The sequence below is a fragment of the Canis lupus genome, chromosome 27 (assembly GCF_003254725.2).
Source record: "Canis lupus dingo isolate Sandy chromosome 27, ASM325472v2, whole genome shotgun sequence".
NCBI classification, from domain to species: domain Eukaryota; kingdom Metazoa; phylum Chordata; class Mammalia; order Carnivora; family Canidae; genus Canis; species Canis lupus.
This window is the reverse complement of record NC_064269.1, coordinates 6,989,719-7,006,668: the sequence shown is the minus strand read 5'-3', so window position 1 is coordinate 7,006,668 and position 16,950 is coordinate 6,989,719. Positions and strand designations below refer to the sequence as shown.

Genomic DNA, 16,950 nt, shown 5'->3' with positions numbered 1-16,950 from the left:
CCCCGAGCCAGGCTTTGTCCTGCAGGAAACGTCAGCACCCTCCCCTCCTTGCCCTCAGCCCCAGAGCTCTCTCACTCCCCACAGCTCAGAGACTAAGTCCACCTTGGAGGTGAGGTACAGGCTCTTTCTCCCCACCTCCACCCCCACCCCCCAGCCAACAGCAACCCCATGGGGAAAGGGAAAGAGAGTTGGAGTAGGTACCTGTGCTTGAAGGTTCAGGGCAGAAGATGGAGGTCACCAGGACACCCGCCGGGCCCCACGCTGCTCTACTGCACAGGGCTGCGGCTGTGATCACACACACACTCCCCCTGCCCACCCCCTGCCTCTGATACTCACTTAGCACTTGAGTTCAAAGACCTGCTGCCTGTGCTCAGCATCTTCTCACACGGCACCCTGCCCACTATGTGGACTCCTAGGCTGTCAGTGGGCAGGCAGAGGAAGTGGGGTCTCACCGAAAAGGCAGACTCAGAACAGTTTCACTCTCACCCTAAGAGGCAGAGACAACCCCTTCTAGGGGCAAAAAGCAGCCGCAGCCCTGGGGAGGAGTAAGGGGGGTGGGGGACAGGTGAGGCAGGGGGGTGGAGGGGTGCAAAGTGACCTCCTCTGGGGAGTCCTCGACTCAACATGTTTTCCTACCCCCTGGACAACTGAGATGCTCATGATGGGGCCAGATTGTCCCTTCGGTGGCTCCTCCTCTTAGAACAGGCCTTTCTGCTCTGGTCTGTCTGGCCTCGGGCGGAAGACAAAGTAGCAGGATGCAGGGCTGGAGTGAGGGGATGATCCGATTCTGGATCCTCAGCCTTGAACTCCACGGGAGCTGGGCGTGAGCAAAGGGCCCGTGTAATGTCTGGGGAGAATCCTGTGGAACTAGCCACCGAAATTCAAGCCCGGGATATTTTTTGCCCAACCTTGTAAAGCTGGGTCTCAAGGCAGAGATTGGAGGGTGGAGAAAGCTGGAGAAGGCTGGAAAAGGCTACCCCCTAGAGGTAGGACCAAAGAATTCTTTATGGACAGCAGGCCGTGGTTATATTTATTGTACAAATCTGTAGGGAGTTCCTCCCCCTGCACCTGGCCGTTGACTGGGTACTGGGAACATGGAAGCAGTCAAGGCAGACAATAACGTGACTATCACGGCTCGCCCTAGACTCAGGGATTTCCTGGAATGTGGAACTTCTAGTGGTAAAACCAGGACTGTCCTGGGCAAAGCCAGAGGAGTTGATCCCTAACAAGTAAAGCCCCTGCCCTCATGAAGGTTATATTCCCAAGGGTTAGGAGGAGTGGGGGTTAAAGGATAAATGAACACAATTTCACCCAGTGATGGGTGTCATGAGAGACACCAAACTGTGTGGCAGGTTGTGCTTGAGACGAGAAGGACAGCACTGCGCCTCTGAGGAAGTACAGTCTGAGCTGCTGAATGATGACGAGGAATTAATCTTATGGGCACTCAGAGAAGAGATTGATTTCCAGGCAAAAAGGCCCTCAAAGGGACGCCTGGATGGCTCAGCAGTTTACAGCGTCTGCCTTCGGCCCAGGGTGTCATGATCCTGGAGTCCCAGGATCGAGTCCCGTGTCGGGCTCCCTGCAAGGAGCCTGCTTCTCCCTCTGCCTGTGTCTCTGCCTCTCTCTGTGTGTGTCTCTCATGAATAAATAAATAAAATCTTTAAAAGAAAAAAAAAAAGCCCCCAAACCCGGGGGCAGGACCAAGCTTGACACATTCGAGAAACAGAGAAGTCCCGTGTGCCAGAATCGGAATGAACGGTCAGACTAGTTGGAGCTGGCGAGGCCCCAATCAGTTCACCCCACGAGAGATGGGAAGCTCACGGAGGGAGTAAGCAGGGGAGCCCCTTGTTCTGCTTGTTATTTTTCAAAGATTGTGCCAGCCGCTGACTCGGGGGTAGGGGGAGCCGAGGAAGACCAGTTAGGAGACCCTCGCATGGGCAGGTGGTGATGACGGTGGCTGGACTAGGGTGGTGACAGGGAGAAGGAGAAGAAGGACAGGGCAGCCCCAATGGACTTGCTAAGGAGTTGGAAGTGGGGAGGAAGGAAAGGGAGGACTCAGAAATGACGCTGGGGTTTGGGCCTGGAGCCATATGCCACACAGCCCTAAGCAAGGTCATGCCCCAGAGGGCAGGCGAGGTCACTCTGGGTGGGAGTAGGGAGCAGAGAGGAGGAAGCCCTGACAAGTCCAATAAACTCAGTCCACTGGAATACAGCTTTGTCGGAGGAGATATGTGTCTGGAATGCGCCCGCTCTGGGGGAGCGAGGAAGGAATGTCTTAGGAGGCAAGACGCTGCAGGTGAGAGGGAGAGTCTGTCTTCATGCTGGTGGGGCCCAATTTAAAAGTGATTCCTGGGGCGCCTGGGGGGCTCAGCGGTTGAACATCTGCCTTCAGCTTGGGTCGTGACCCCCAGGTCCCAAGATCGAGTCCCATATGGGGACTGCTTCTCCCTCTGCCTATGTCTCTGCCTCTCTCTGTGTGTCTCTCATGAATAAATAAAGAAAATCTTTTAAAAAAATGAAAATAAAAATAAAGTGACTCCTGAGGGATTGATAGTTCAGGCGGGTCAGCCACATGGGATATGTTTACGTGAGCTGAATTGGGATGAGGGATGGTGTCTTAGCGTAATCAGGTTAGCTGTAACATACAACCTGCAAATCTCAGGGGTTTTTAGCACAACAAAGTTTGCATTTTTCACTCCAGGAGGACAGAGTGGTTTTGTTCCATTCATTCATTCATTCATTCAGTCATTCATTCATTCAGGGGTCCCAGGCTCCTTCCATCATGTAGTGCTGCCATCTTCAACATGTGACCTCATGGGACGCCTGGATGGCTCAGCGGTTGAGCTGAGGGTGTGATTCCAGGGTCCCACCTCGGGCTCCCCGCAGGAAGCCTGCTTCTCCCTCTGCCTGTGTCTCTTCCTCTCTCTCTGTCTCTCATGAATAAATAAATAAAATCTTTAACAACAACAACAACAAAAACCCAAAAAAACAAAGACATGTGGTCTCCTAAATCATGACAGGATGGAAATAGGGAATTGAGGACGCATGGAAGATTTTTATAGGTCCAGCCTGGAAACGCATTGCTTTTGCGTTGATTCCATTCCATTGTCCAGAGCTCAATACCATGGCATCAGTTTGACTGCAAGGACACTGGGTCGTGTTCCAAGTGCAAATTTAGTGGGTAATGTGCCAGAAGAAGAGTCCCTAATGGTGAGCATTAGTGAGCAGGGGCAGTGCCAATCTGTCTTGTGGGGGGAGTGGGCAGTGATGTCTGTGTTGGCTTGGGATGGGAGCATGCTCTCTGAAAGCACTTCGGAAAGACAGCTGATGTGGGAGGACGTGTATATGTGGGCACACTCACATGTTGTGCAGAACACAAAGAATCCTCCCATTCTTTCCCATTGTCATGATCTTTCTCCAGACAGGATCTTAGTTATCTCACACCTTACCACTGAAACAGTCTCGTGGGTGCTCTCTCTTCTACAATTTTCCTTAAAAAAAAAAAAAAAAAAAGATTTTATTTATTTATTCATGAGAGACACAGAGAGAGAGGCAGAGAGAGAAGCTGGCTCCCTGCAGGGAGCCCCATGCAGGCCTCGATTCCTGGGACCCCGGGATCATGCCCTGAGCCCAAGGGAGGTGCTCAACCGCTGAGAACCTCCAGGCGTCCCTCTTCTACAATTTTCTTGTCCCGTCAAATCTAACCTGGATATCACAGTCTCAATAGTCTTCCTATGACCTGGCTTATGTCATGCTACTCCTGTTCAATGAGGACAACAACAACAGTCTTAAGAACAGTGAAAATACCTTGTGGGGTTACTGTGTTGAGTGCTCTCACTGCAGTATGTCAATCTATCCAAATGGTTACAACAAGCCTACAAGCTATCACCATCCTTCCCATTATCCAGACAGAGCAACAGGGGCCGGGAGCCTCCTGGGCCATCGCAGGAGCCACTAGCCACAGGGGGGCCATTTCAATTAAAATGAAAAACAATTAAACACTCAGCTCCTCCGTCACACTAGCCTCATACCAAGCACTCAGGAGCCACATGTGTGTAGTAGCTACCATTTTGGAGAGCACAGACCTGGAGTATTTTCTTGGCAGAAAGTCAGAAAATTTCTGGTGAGTTACGAGAACCCGCTGGGGGTCACACAATAAGTGGTGACCCCATCGGAGTGTAAAGGCTTTCAACAGCTCCATATTGCCTCTACAACCAAGAAGAAAGTTCAGCCTGCCCTTAACGTTTTCCTACGACCCAGGCCAGCTACAGTTAGTCTCATTAATTTCTTGCACGATCTCCTACTGCACAGTCACGCATTTGCTCAGTCCTCCCCCTATGTTCACTCATAATATCTTCACTCTCCTCGTTTCTGTCTGCCCAGTTAAGTAATTCCTATATAACCTTTAAGGTTCAAATAACTGCAATATTTGTCGGTTCCGTTCCTTTTTTTCTATTCTCTCTCTCTCTTTTTTAAGATTTTATTCATTTATTCATGAGAGATACAGAGAGAGAGAGAGAGAGAGAGAAAGGCAGAGTCACAGGTAGAGGGAGAAGCAGGCTCCATGCAGGGAGCCTGACGTGGGACTCGATCCCGGGACCCCAGGATCACACCCTGGGCCCAAGGCAGGTGCCAAACTGCTGGGCCACCCAGGGATCCCCCTTTTTTTCCATTCTCACTCTCTCAGCCTCAACCACCTTTCAGCCCCCCTGCGTCTCTTGCCACGGCAGCTGTACTGCTGCAGCTAATCATACCAGCTGAGTACCTACTATGTGCCAGGCACTCTTTTAAGCACTGAGTCCTTGTCGCAACACATGAAGTAGCTATCCTTGCTGTACCCATTTTGCAGATGAGATCACTAAGGCCCAGCGAGTGCATGGACTCGTCCGAATGAGCTCTCTGCTTCTAGTCTTTTCTCAGGCAGCGCATCCTCAGGCTATTACCCTGGCCACATTTCTAGAATGCAGAGCCCTTATTCCCCTCCCCTTAGCAGAGCACAAAGGCCCTTTATGTTCAGAACATTTTTAACTTTGGAACCTACCACTCCACCCACAGACCACAAACTATTTACAGTTTCCCCTAATCTGCCATGTTATTTCTTCCCTCTGGGCCGCACACATGCTGTTCCCACCACCTGGAGTGTTAGCCCAGCCAGCAGCACTGAAGCCATCCGTGGCACTGGGCTCTGGACCATGGGGCTCACTCCCTTTTCTGATTGCATCACTGGCTTCTAAAGAAGGCCTGAGTGCTGAGCTCATCACATGAAAATTACTTCTCATTAAATAATACACTTCCAAAATTCAAATTTAATAAGCCATGGGTGGAGTCTGGGGTCTTTCTTATTTTTTTTTTCTTTTCTCTTTTTTTTAAGAAGCTCCCTGACTATTCTAAAGTAAGGCAAGTGTGGATTACACCGGTTTACAACCCTCCTTGGGCAACCCATCATGCCCTGCTCGGACTTCTAATGACGATCACCTTTGTCATTATTTAATGCTTACCTCTCATTCACCGCCTTCATCTATCCAACAATGTTCATTAAGGGGCTACAAGGTACGAGGCACGTTTCTAAGGGGTTCATGTGAACCAAAGTGGTACAGTCCTTTCAGAGTTTACATTCTGTGATAGTGCTTCCCTAAAATGTCCATATCCTTGTCTCCAAAATTTGTGAATATGTTACTTTACATGGCAAAAGAGGTTTTGCTGATGTGATTAAGTTAAAGATCTTGAGGTGGAAAAATTAGCTTGGATTTTCCAGGGTTTTTTTTTTTTTTTAAAGATTTTTTTTATTTCTTGGGGATCCCTGGGTGGCGCAGCAGTTTAGCGCCTGCCTTTGGCCCAGGGCGTGATCCTGGAGTCCTGGGATCAAGTCCCACATTGGGCTCCCTGCATGGAGTCTGCTTCTCCCTCTGCCTGTGTCTCTGCCTCTCTCTCTCTGTTTGTCTCTCGAATAAATACATAAAATCTTTTTTATAAATAAATAAAATCTTTTTTTAAAGAAGATTTTATGTATTTATTCATGAGACGGAGAATTCTTGAAAGGGAGAGGCAGGGAGAGAGGATCTCAAGCATGGAGCCCCATTCAGGGACTTAATCTCAAGACCCTGAGATCATAACCTGAGCCAAAACTAAGAGTCGGACACTTAAACAACTGAGCCACCCAGGTGTCCCAAATGATCCAGATCCTCAGTTGCGAGGGTCCTTACGAGGGAAGAGGGAGGCAATGGAATCATCAGTAGAGAAGAGGTGACAACAGTAGCAGAGGTCAGAGTAATGTGATTGTTAGCTTTGAAGATGAAGGAAGAGGGCCATGAGTCCAGGAATGTGGGTGGTTATAGAAGCTGGAAAAAGGCAAGGAAATAGACTCTCCCCTCCAGCCCCCCAGAAGCAAGGCAGCCTTGCCATCTCCTTGATTTAAGCCCAGTGAGACCCACTGTTGGACCTTGATCCGCAGAACTGCGGGATAATAAATAGGTGTTGCTTTAAGCCATTAGATTCGTGGTGATTGTTACAGCAGCAAAAGGAAACTGATACAGAGACTGGCTACCTATTTTGTGCAGGTATGTGATGGACCCCCCCCCCCCCCCCCACTAGATTACAGGTGCTTGAGGGCTCTGTGTTCTGTTTGATTTTCCCTCTCAGCTCCGGGTATGAAGCTGGGCTCACAGAGGAAGCTCAATATACTCCTGCTATAGATTCTGAGAGTGGGGCAGGTGGTTGGTAGGGATTTGGGGTGGGGGATGAAGGGTATAGGCCGGGAAGGAAGGGGAAGGTGTCCGCGTGGAAGAGGTGTTTGAGGTTCCGCGGGGGTGGTCTCAGCGCAGGGGTTCTCAAACATCGGTCAGTGGGAAGGATCCTCGGAGATGCGCCTGTAAAGTCTGGGGGAGGGGGGATCCCTGGGTGGCGCAGCGGTTTAGCGCCTGCCTTTGGCCCAGGGCGCGATCCTGGAGACCCGGGATCGAGTCCCACGTCAGGCTCGCGGTGCATGGAGCCTGCCTCTCCCTCTGCCTGTGTCTCTGCCTCTCTCTCTCTCTCTCTCTCTCTCTGTGACTATCATAAAAAAAAAAAAAAATTAAAAAAAAAAGTCTGGGGGAGGGAATCTGGTGGGTGGGCGCAGGGTGGCAGGAACCCTATTCGCTGTGTACTTGCGTGCTTCCTAATTTTTATATCGAGAAATTTAAGTTTTATTATTATTATTTAAGATTTTATTTATGTATTCATGGGAGACCCAGAGAGAGAGGCAGAGACACAGGCAAAGGGAGAAGCAGGCTCCCTGCAGGGAGCCCGACGCGGGACCGATCCCGGGTCTCCAGGGTCACGCCCTGAGCCGAAGGCAGGTGCTCAACCGCCGAGCCACCCCGGTGCCCCCGAGAAATTTACATTTTAAACGAGAATCGTATTCAAAGAGAAACATTTTCAAGTCACCGGGGCCGCAAGTGGCTCGTGTGTATATCGGTTTCCGGGCCCCGCCCAGCCCCGAAGGTCGTGACCCGGTAAGTCTGGGGATGCGCCCCCGAACCTGCTTTTTTTTTTTTTTTTTTTTGCGAGGGACCCCCCCGCCCCTCCCCATCCCGGACGGCGCGGCGGCCCCGGGAGGTCACCTCGGCCCTCGGGCGGGCGGCGGGCGGCCTCCGGCCGGGGAGGGCGCTGTGCCGGCGGCGCGGGGGGCGGGCGGGGGCGGGCGCGGGGCGGAGCGGAGCGCGGGCCGGCGGCGGCTCCCGGCTCGGGCTCGGGCTCCGGCTCCGGCTCCGGCTCCGGCTCCGGCTCCGGCTCCCGCTCCGGCTCCCGCCCGCCCTGCACCTGCGACCCCGCGGCGCTCGCCCTCCGCCCGGCGCCCGCGGCCCCATGGCCCCGTCCCGCCTGCAGCTCGGCCTCCGCGCCGCCTACTCCGGCCTCAGCTCCGCGGCCGGCTTCTCCATCTTCCTCGTCTGGACCGTGCTGTACAGGCAGCCGGGCACCGCGGCCATGGGGGGGCTCGCAGGTACCCGGGGCGCGTGCGCGGGGCCCGGGGCGCGGGGTGGGGGTGCTGCTGGCCCCAGGCCGCCCGTGGGCAGCGCAGGCCCCGCGCGAGTGCCCGCCCCGCGCGACCGCGTCCTCCCCGCGCCCGCCGCACCGCGCCTGTGCCCGGGCACCTCGGCGCCGCGAGCGCCCTCCCCCGGGGGCCGGAGGGCCGGGGGGCCGGGGGTCCCCGGGGAGGAGGGCGGGACCCACCCCCTGCCGAGGCCCCGCGGAGCCCGCCCACCCGGGCACCCTCACCCCCACCCCCGCGTCGGTGCCCCTTGCGCCCGGCCCAGGGGGCTCCCGGCCCAGGTGTGCGGGACCAGCGCGCGCTGCCCCGTCTGGGCTTCAAGGGGCACAGGGGGGCCGCCGGGGTGGCTCAGCCGTGCAGCGGCTGCCTTTGGCTCAGGGCGTGATCCCGGAGACCTGGGATCGAGTCCCCCGGGATCGAGTCCCCGGGATCGAGTCCCCCAGGATCGAGTCCTCCGGGGATGGAGTCCCACATCAGGGAGCCTGCTTCCCCCTCTGCCTGTGTCTCTGCCTCTCTCTCTCTTTCTCTCTCTCTCTGTGTCTCTCATGAATAAATAAATAAAATCTTATTTTTAAAAAAAAGGTGGGGAGCGCAAAGGGAGGCAAGTGCTAGAGTGAGAGAGCGCCAGGGTGCTGCCTGAGGCGGGGTCCTCCCCGATGCTGTGTCTTCACTGTGCACCTTTGGGCACCCATGGGCCTCTCTGTGTTGTAGAATCGGGTGAAGACAAAACATTATTCCTACTCGCTAGCATTTTCCCCCCTAATACTTTCTGTGTGTCATCATCATCTTATTTCCATCATCTTATTTCATCTTTGCACGGGTCCTAAGCAGTAGGCATTATTGTCGTGCCCATTTCACGGATAAGGCATTAAACTGAGGGTTAGAGTAAATAAATGGCTTGCCCAGGGTTACACAGCTACCTGAAATAACATGCGTGGGAAAAGAACTTTGGGAAAAAATACATGCAAGGGTATTACTTGTACATATGGAGATCCCATTCCATTACAAAAAATCCTCTGCCCAAAAGAAGCCCTAAATGGACTCGCTGAAAATAACTGGATTTCCTCATAGCCCCCAAGCCTCCTGAGTGCCTTCCCTGGGTAAAGAAGGAATGGGAGGTGGCATTTCTCTTAAAAGAGGGGTGTGCATAGCCACAGTCTGAGCAACACCAGAGACCTTGGGGGGCACCCTGGCTGGGATGCTCTCCTGCCCCCCCCACCTGTGGGTTCCTGTCCTCCCTGGAGACAGCCAGCCCAGGGTTGCTCCGATATCTACAGACCCCTGGTCCCCTGTCCCCGCACCCCCTGCTGCTACTGTGCTCCTCAGGGGTCCCCGCACCCCCTGCTGCTACTGTGCTCCTCAGGGGTCTCTCCTTGCGGCTTTGTGTTGTAGTCCCGTAGGCCCTGCTGCTTTCTGTTGGGAAGGCCGCGTCTTCAGGCCACGTCCTGTGGCTGTACTGCCGCCTGAGAGGAAGGGACTGGTTGGGGCCGAGGAGGGAAGGCCGTCCCTGGGATCTGGGATCAGAGCTGGTGTGTTTGAATCCGGCCGGGTAGAGCTGAGCCCTTCCTAGCCACGCGACCTTGAGCACGTCCATGCCTCCCGGGCCTCAGTTTCCTCCTCGCTGTAAGGAGCGGGAGGAGATACCACTGAAAGAGATGATCTCGGAGAGCCCCTCCAGGTTGGCAGTAGTGAGTCTAGAACGCTCTGCGGCGTTCATCCCACAGCTGCCTCCTAGGAGGCTGTGGTAAAGGCCCTGTACCTTGGGCTCCAGGGAGTATGAGCTTTCCTTCTGACCCAGACTCTGCTCTCTCTTCCTCCCCGAAGGCTTCGCTTAGCCCCTGAGGCCCACCGAGCCACCTGCAGGGAGAGGTGTGAGGGCAGCAAGCAGCTGAAGCAGGGTCCTGACGCCTCCCTGACAGTCTGGCCTTCCAGACAACCAGGAGGTGGCAATGGAAGAGCAAAGCCACTTGGTGGTGGTGGTGCAGTGGGCGGGCGGAGGGGTGGCCAGGTCAGAGCCACGGGCCCTCTCCACCCTGAGTGGGTTCTGGGAAAGTCTGTAGCCAGGCAGCCTCCTTCCTCTTTTAGGGGTGAAGCATCAGCAGATTTACTGACTTGTGAGCACCCCACTTCTGACTTGGCACTTTCCAGCCCAGAAGCTGCTGAGTCACCAGAAGCCAGCCCCAGCATGCTCCTTCTCCCCTGCAAATGAGGCAGGGGCGGATGGGATGCTGGTTTCTGAGGCAGGGTCAGCCCTGGAGTCCCTGGGGTCCCTGGGGCCAATGGGAAGAGTGTTCCTGGGTGGAGACCTACTGTCTCCCATCCTCATGGGTGTCTGGTTTGGAGGAAAGCCACTTGCAGAGAAAATAGTTTTGCTGTGGGAATCCTGGGGAAACACGGACTCTCGCTCCAGATCTAGTAGACCAAAGAAAGGTGGAAAGAATAGAAAAAAATGTTTAGTTTTATTTATTTATTCATGAGACACAGAGAGAGGCAGAGACATAAGGAGAAGCAACATCCCAGTGGGGAGCCCGATGTGGGACTCGATCCCGGGACCCCAGAATCACCACCTGAACCAAAGGCAGATGCTCAACCACTGAGTCACCAAGGCATCCCGGAAAGAATAGAGAATTTGCCCCAGAGGCCTAAATGGCTTTGTGTTCTCCCTCTGGGAGGGAGAGGGGTCCTGGGGCTCCGGGCCTTGCTTTTCCCCAGGGCTGGTGTAGAGGGCAGGGGTTCAAGAACAGAGTGGGGCCCTGGACCAGGGTTCCACTTGTCTGAGTGTCTCTGTGGGCTCCTCTGGCCCCTCCCCGCTCCTCACCTCCAACCCAGCCACTGGTGAGACGCTCACCGACCAACTCTGCTCCGTCCTTGCCCTTGGTCTGCCAGCTGCGAGCCCACCAAAGCGGTGGGGTGGGTGGGGTGAGGGCTGGCGTGGCCATGCAGCCGGGTGGGCCTGCGGAGCTGTCCGTTCTGCCCTGAGTAGCCCAGCGTGTTGTAGGAAGAGAGCGAAGCTGAGACACCGTTGCTTCTTTTTTTTTTTAATTTTATTTATTTATTTATTTATGATAGTCACAGAGAGAGAGACAGAGAGAGAGAGGCAGAGACACAGGCAGAGGGAGAAGCAGGCTCCATGCACCAGGAGCCCGATGTGGGATTCGATCCCGGGTCTCCAGGATCGCACCCTGGGCCAAAGGCAGGCGCCAAACCCCTGCACCACCCAGGGATCCCGACACTGTTGCTTCTGGCGTGAGGTGTGGGAGGGGACCAGCTGGGGCTCCTGCTCCTTCACCGACCACCTGTGGGGAGGTCCCTGTTCGAAGGAAGGTGGTGGGAGCCCGGGCTGGTGGGAACTGGCCTGCTTCCAGAAGTGGCTTGTGTTTATCTGGAGGCAAGGCCTGTGCACAGGGGAAGTGAGAGGTGGTTAAGGTTGTGCCTGCTTATTAACGAAGAACTGGTATGTGGAACCCCCAAAATGGCCATCTCCCTTTTCCTGGTACGTGGGTGTACGCCCGGGGCGGGAGGGCCTGGGGGCACAGCTGCAGCACGGCCAGTGGACTAACATGTGGCATTTGCGCAGGCCCCTATTTCAGCATTTCCTAACCCAGAAATTGCTGAGTCACAGAGGAATTACTCTGACCTCTTTAGTGTTCTCCTAAGCTGGCTCCAGAATCTTGGAGCGGTAAAGGATCCCAGAGCTCATGTCCCCCAGCCCTCCATGGCCAACTGGGGAGACGGGGCACGTGGAGCCATCCCAGGCAGATGCCCATCCGACTGTTCCTCGGACGCGCTCAGAACAATATGCCTTCTTCCTAGGGCCCTTTAAGAACCCAAACAGAATGCCCAGATGAGCACTTAGGATGCATGTGGGGGGTTTGGGAAATGCTTCTGAGAAGGGCCGCTGCCACATGCTCCGGGTCGTAGAAGATATAAGGGGAAGCCGTGAGATTATAACTCTGTCCACCTCCAGCTTCCTGTCTAGGCAGGGATGGAGATGCTTGTTCTGGCTCACCCTGACCTCAGGGGTGGAGGGACCCAGGTTCCAGGCCCCTGACCCGCAGAAAGTTGGGGTGGGGACGGGCAAAGCCTGGAGAGTATGGGTCCAACAGGGTGGGATGGGGCCCGGGCCTGGCAGGGCCCGAACCCTCGCTAGCGGGGAACCCCTGAGGTGGTCACATTTCCAGGCTGGCAGGACCCTTGGGCTCACCCATTTCTAGAAGTGGAAGCACTAAGGTTGTAAGAGGTCACGAGCAGCACAGCTGTGCCAGGCCCCAGACTTCCTGGCTCATAGTCCCGTGGCTCACGGTCCTGTGCCAGGCCGCCCGAATTGTGACAGCTTCTGAGCTGATAGCCAGAGCAGGGTTCTGTGATAATGCCGCCCACCCAACCTCTTTTTCCCTCCTAACTGGGGAAAAAAAAAAAAAAAAAAAAAAAAAAAAAAAAAAAAAAAAGAAAGAAAAGAAAAAGGAAAGGAAAGGAAAGAAGTATTTGGGGCATATAAAAAAGGACAGGTGATTTAATGAACTCCCTTATACTTAGCACCTGGCCTAAGAAATAAACTCACAGATTCAGTCAGAGCACTCTCCCACCGCCAATCTCCCATCTACTTTCCTTCCGTCTTTCCCTTGCCCAAGAAAACCACTTTCCCCATCCAGATATCCACCCTTGCTATGCACATATGCTACACTGCGTTTAGTGTGTGTGGCTGCCTTTAAAAAAAAAAAATTATTTATTTATTTGACAGAGAAAGCGGGTGGAGTGGCAGGCAGAGGGAGAAGCAGGCTCCCTGCTGAACAGGGAGCCTGGCTCGGCTTGATCCCAGGGCCCCGGGGTCATGACCTGAGCCGAAGGCAGACGTTTAACTGACCGAGCCACCCAGCCACTCTGCAGCTGCCTCTTTGAGACATCTCCTGATTCCTGGGATCCAGCAGCCCGTGTAGCCCCCCCACACGTAGACCACTTGCAGCTGGCCCTGCCTCTTTCCTCATTCCTCCCTTGCTGGGACCCTGTGGCCCTGCTCCGGACCCTTGCCAATGGGACTGGTATTTGTTCTATTCTTGGGGCCGTGCCGGCAGGCACAGCCTGGCACAGAGGGCATCATTGTACTGGCTGAGTGGCAGCTGGCTTTGTAGGGGAAGTGCCCGGCCAGGCCCAGAGGGCAGACCCTGGAGAGGCGGGGGGCGTCTGGTTTGCCCTCTCTGCAAACTGGAAGGAGTGACATGGGGTCTGGTGACGAGCAAGGCCACTTGGGTGCTGGGTGGCCTTGGGGGTCTCAGTGCTGGGCCTCTTCACTCTGCAAGACCAGTCCGTGGGGTTCTGAAAGGGCCCCGCTGGCCAAGAGTTCAGCCCCAGGCCCCTGAGGGCCACGTAGAACCGGAGCATCCGGGGAGGCCGCCGCTTCCCACCTCTGGGCCCTCGGTAGGTGGGCGCAGGTTCCTGGGAAGCAGGCTGGCTGCCGTGATGCCCAGACCTTCCCATGTCAGGACCTCTTTACACCCCTGGAAAGTAGTGAAGCCCCAAGGAAATTTTGTTGATGTGGGTTATATCTATTGATCTGTACCACACTAGAAATTAAGACCCAGAACATTGTCAAGCATTCCAAAGTAAATATTGAAAATAACATTGCAGGACACCTGAGTGGCTCAGGGGTTGAGCACCTGCCTTCGGGTCAGGGTGTGATCCTGGATTCTCAGGATTGAGTCCCACATGGGGCTCCCTGCATGGAGCCTGCTTCTCCCTCTGCCTGGGTCTCTGCCTCTCTCTCTCTCTGTGTCGCTCATGAATAAATAAAAAAAAATAACATTGCGTTAGCATAAAATAACATCCCCGTGTAAGAAATAGTCATGTTTAAGACAAAAAAAAAAAAAGAGGGAGAAGAATGGCATGCTTCCCAATTTTTGCAAGTCACTTTAGTATCTGGCTTACCAGAAGACAGCTAGATTCTCTTATCTGCGTTTGCCTCCAAGTGCTGTGATGCCAGAGGCCGCGTAGCCTCCAGAACACTCCACTCCGCAGTCAGGAAGCAGCGAGAGTGGAAGGCCACCTTATCTCAGCATTAGTCAGCTAGGAGCCCTGGCCTCGGGGACCCAAGGGTCCCAGGGGCCCCTGAGGCCCCTGGGCTGAAGGCAGCGGGAGGGGGAGAGGGGAAGGGCGGCCCCCCCCAGCTGACCAGCCTGTCCCCCGGCAGGTGTGCTGGCGCTGTGGGTGCTGGTGACGCACGTGATGTACATGCAGGATTACTGGAGGACCTGGCTCAAGGGACTGCGTGGCTTCTTCTTTGTGGGCGTCCTCTTCTCAGCCGTGTCCGTGGCCACCTTCTGCACCTTCCTCGTGCTGGCTGTCACCCGACACCAGAGTGAGCGCTGTTGGGGCACTTGGGGGTTCACCTGGGATTCCCGTCCTGGTTCCAAAGCTTGTGTCCAAGGAACTTGGGAGGCCCGTGCCTGGGGGTTCTCACCGAGGGGGTAATGAGTACCCAGCCCCCTGGGTTGGAAAGGGCTCGGGGAACCCGGTGTCCTCTGCAGGTCAGCAGGCAGGGGTGTCCTGGATAGAGCCCCTGGGGGGAGTCCTCGAGCCCGGCTCTGGGGTGGGAGCGCCCCCTGGTGGCTGCGGCCAGCAAGTGGGCAAAGGCCCTCCGGGCCCCAGGAGTCTAGGGCTGGAAGCAGGGTGCAGGGGCGCTGGGTAACCCAGGGCCGAGCGCCCATCCAGGCCTGTCACTGGCCAGCCCTGACCTTCCCTCGTCCCCACGGCCTCCTGCCTGCAAACCCCGAAGGCCCTAAAACTGGCTAGCGCGGGCCACCTCTCCTGGAGGTTGTGGGGAGGGGTGGCCCTGGGCTTGCGGCCTGGTGGCAGGGGTCCAGGGCAAAGCCGGCTCAAGTCACCGTGGGGTTCCTCTCCCCTGCAGGCCTCACAGACCCCAACAGCTACTACCTCTCCTGCGTCTGGAGCTTCATTTCCTTCAAGTGGGCCTTCCTGCTGAGCCTTTACGCCCACCGCTACCGGGCTGACTTCGCCGACATCAGCATCCTCAGCGATTTCTGACCCAAGGGGTGAGGCTTCTGTCCCCTGGGGGTCCTCAGGACCTGGACTCGGCCTCTGAGGTACTGGGCAGGCCTGCCACCCCCCCGGAGGCCCTAGATCTGCGGCAGAAGAAACACAGCAGGAGGACTGCCGTCTCCTAGGAAGCTGTCCTGCCCCCTTTGTGGGACACGCGGTGTGGGACACGCGGGTGCGGTGGAAACGGGTCCTTCCTGCCACGCGGCTCCCCATCGGCCTGGCTGGAGGGCAGCTTTAGACCTTTTCAGATGGATCTATTTTCTTAGCACTCAGTGAGAAAGCAAGCGGGGCCAGGGCAGTGAGTCAAGCGGTAGGGCAGGGAGCCTTGACCTCTGCCTGGGGGCGCTGTCTCTCAGGCCAGGCTGAGAACCTGGGAGGTCAGTTCAAGTAGAGACCTCTCAGCCCCGACCCCAACCCCCCATCCCATTGTCCTTTGAGGGCCGGATAGCTTAACTCCTCAGTCCCAGGGATGGCAACACTTGGCTCTCTTTTCCCCGAGGCCTGGGGACCGGAGTGGAGAGTGTAGTGTCCCCTCCCAGAGCGGGTCTCCCGTGAGTGTGCTAGAGCCGGTCATCTCCTTCAGCATCCCCAAGCCCTCTCTTTTACACACACACACCACACACCCCAAACAAAGCGGGACTCCCTGAATGAAGCCAGACTGAACGTCTGGGGAAGGTGCCCTGCCCCCCACCATGGTGCAGGCTGGCAGGAAACCCGCAAATCCGTGCCCGTGTACCTCCAGCCCTACATTTCTGTCACTTCTCACATGCATCACCCCTGGCCCCGAGACGTCCCCCCGCTCCCCTGCTCACTGCCCTCCGCCTAGAGCTTTCATCTTTTTAAATCTCCCTTCCGCAGGACAAAAATCTGCTTTTCTGCCATCTGGCACAAGGGCTCACCTAACTCGGGAGGGAGGGAGCTATTGTTACCTTTTTACGTTAGGTTGCCATTTTGCACGGTCTACCCTCTTCCCACCTGATGTGTCCTGCCCTTCAGCTCTTTGCCTTATCTGTGTCACTGTCACTTTAGCAGAAATACAGCGGCCATTTGTACCAGACAGCCTCTGGTGGTTCCTTGGGGGGTGGGAATCTTGTGGGGTGGGGGTTGGGGGTGCTGGGGGAGCGGGAAGCAGGAAGGGTGGTGGTGGTGGGTCTCTAGCTGCCTCGGGAAACCCATCTCCGTAGCTCACTGGTGCCCTGGAGGGCAGAGGAGGGACCACTGCCCCAGGGGCTGGAGGCCCTCTCCCTCTGGCCCCTCTTGGCATCAGGGAGCCCAGTAGCCTGGCTCTCAGCTCACCCCAGCCAGGGGTCGGGGGCATGCCCAGAGGCAGAGGCACAGCCTCAGCACCACCAGTGGCATTTCGTGTCAGTCACCCAAGAGGCCAGGACAGACGGGAAGGGAGCTGAACCTGTTCCCCTTCATAGTCTCCTAGGCCGTGGGCTTGGGGCGAGGTCTGAGGTGATGAAGCTGCTCTTCCTGCCGGTCGGAGAAGCCTGGCTGGCTCAGAACTGTAAAGACAGGCCCCGGCAGCCTGGCACCTTCCTCTCCGGTGATTGGAGGAGCTTGTCCCGGCCTGTTGCCTCATGCATCGTCTCTTCTAGGCTCATTATATGTTAGGAAGTCATGATGCATTTGAGCAGGAAGGGGCCATAACAGAGTCTATTTCTGGAGCCTTTAGCTGATAAACAGAGGTCCCAGGAGGTGACGTGACTTACCTGAGCTCCCAGCTGGGACCTGAACCCAGGTAGGTCGGATTCACCACCCTCGGGGGATGCCTTCCCGGGTTGCGCGTCTCCATCCCACCCTCTCGGCAGGCCTGCTCTCTCTGGACTCAGCCCAAAGCGGCTGCCGCTCTATTACCCCCAGGTGGG

At 55.9% G+C, this 16,950-nt stretch overlaps 1 protein-coding gene across 1 annotated transcript; it reads left to right on the top strand.

Annotated features, from left to right (window-relative positions):
- Window positions 1–7,704: 7,704 nt before the first annotated feature.
- SLC48A1 (solute carrier family 48 member 1) lies at window positions 7,705–16,136 on the top strand. The gene is made up of 3 exons (XM_025477404.3): window positions 7,705–7,978; window positions 14,211–14,378; window positions 14,928–16,136. Exons 1-3 carry the CDS (start codon window positions 7,843–7,845, stop codon window positions 15,062–15,064), a joined length of 441 nt encoding a protein of 146 aa, XP_025333189.1. The 5' UTR covers window positions 7,705–7,842; the 3' UTR covers window positions 15,065–16,136.
- The last annotated feature ends 814 nt before the right edge of the window (window positions 16,137–16,950 follow it).

Coding starts and splice junctions, on each gene's coding strand:
- SLC48A1 (XM_025477404.3), top strand. CDS start 7,843: ATGGCCCCGTCCCGCCTGCAGCTCGGCCTCCGCGCCGCCTACTCCGGC. Junction 7,979..14,210: donor GGCCATGGGGGGGCTCGCAG/GTACCCGGGGCG, acceptor GTCCCCCGGCAG/GTGTGCTGGCGCTGTGGGTG. Junction 14,379..14,927: donor GGCTGTCACCCGACACCAGA/GTGAGCGCTGTT, acceptor TCTCCCCTGCAG/GCCTCACAGACCCCAACAGC.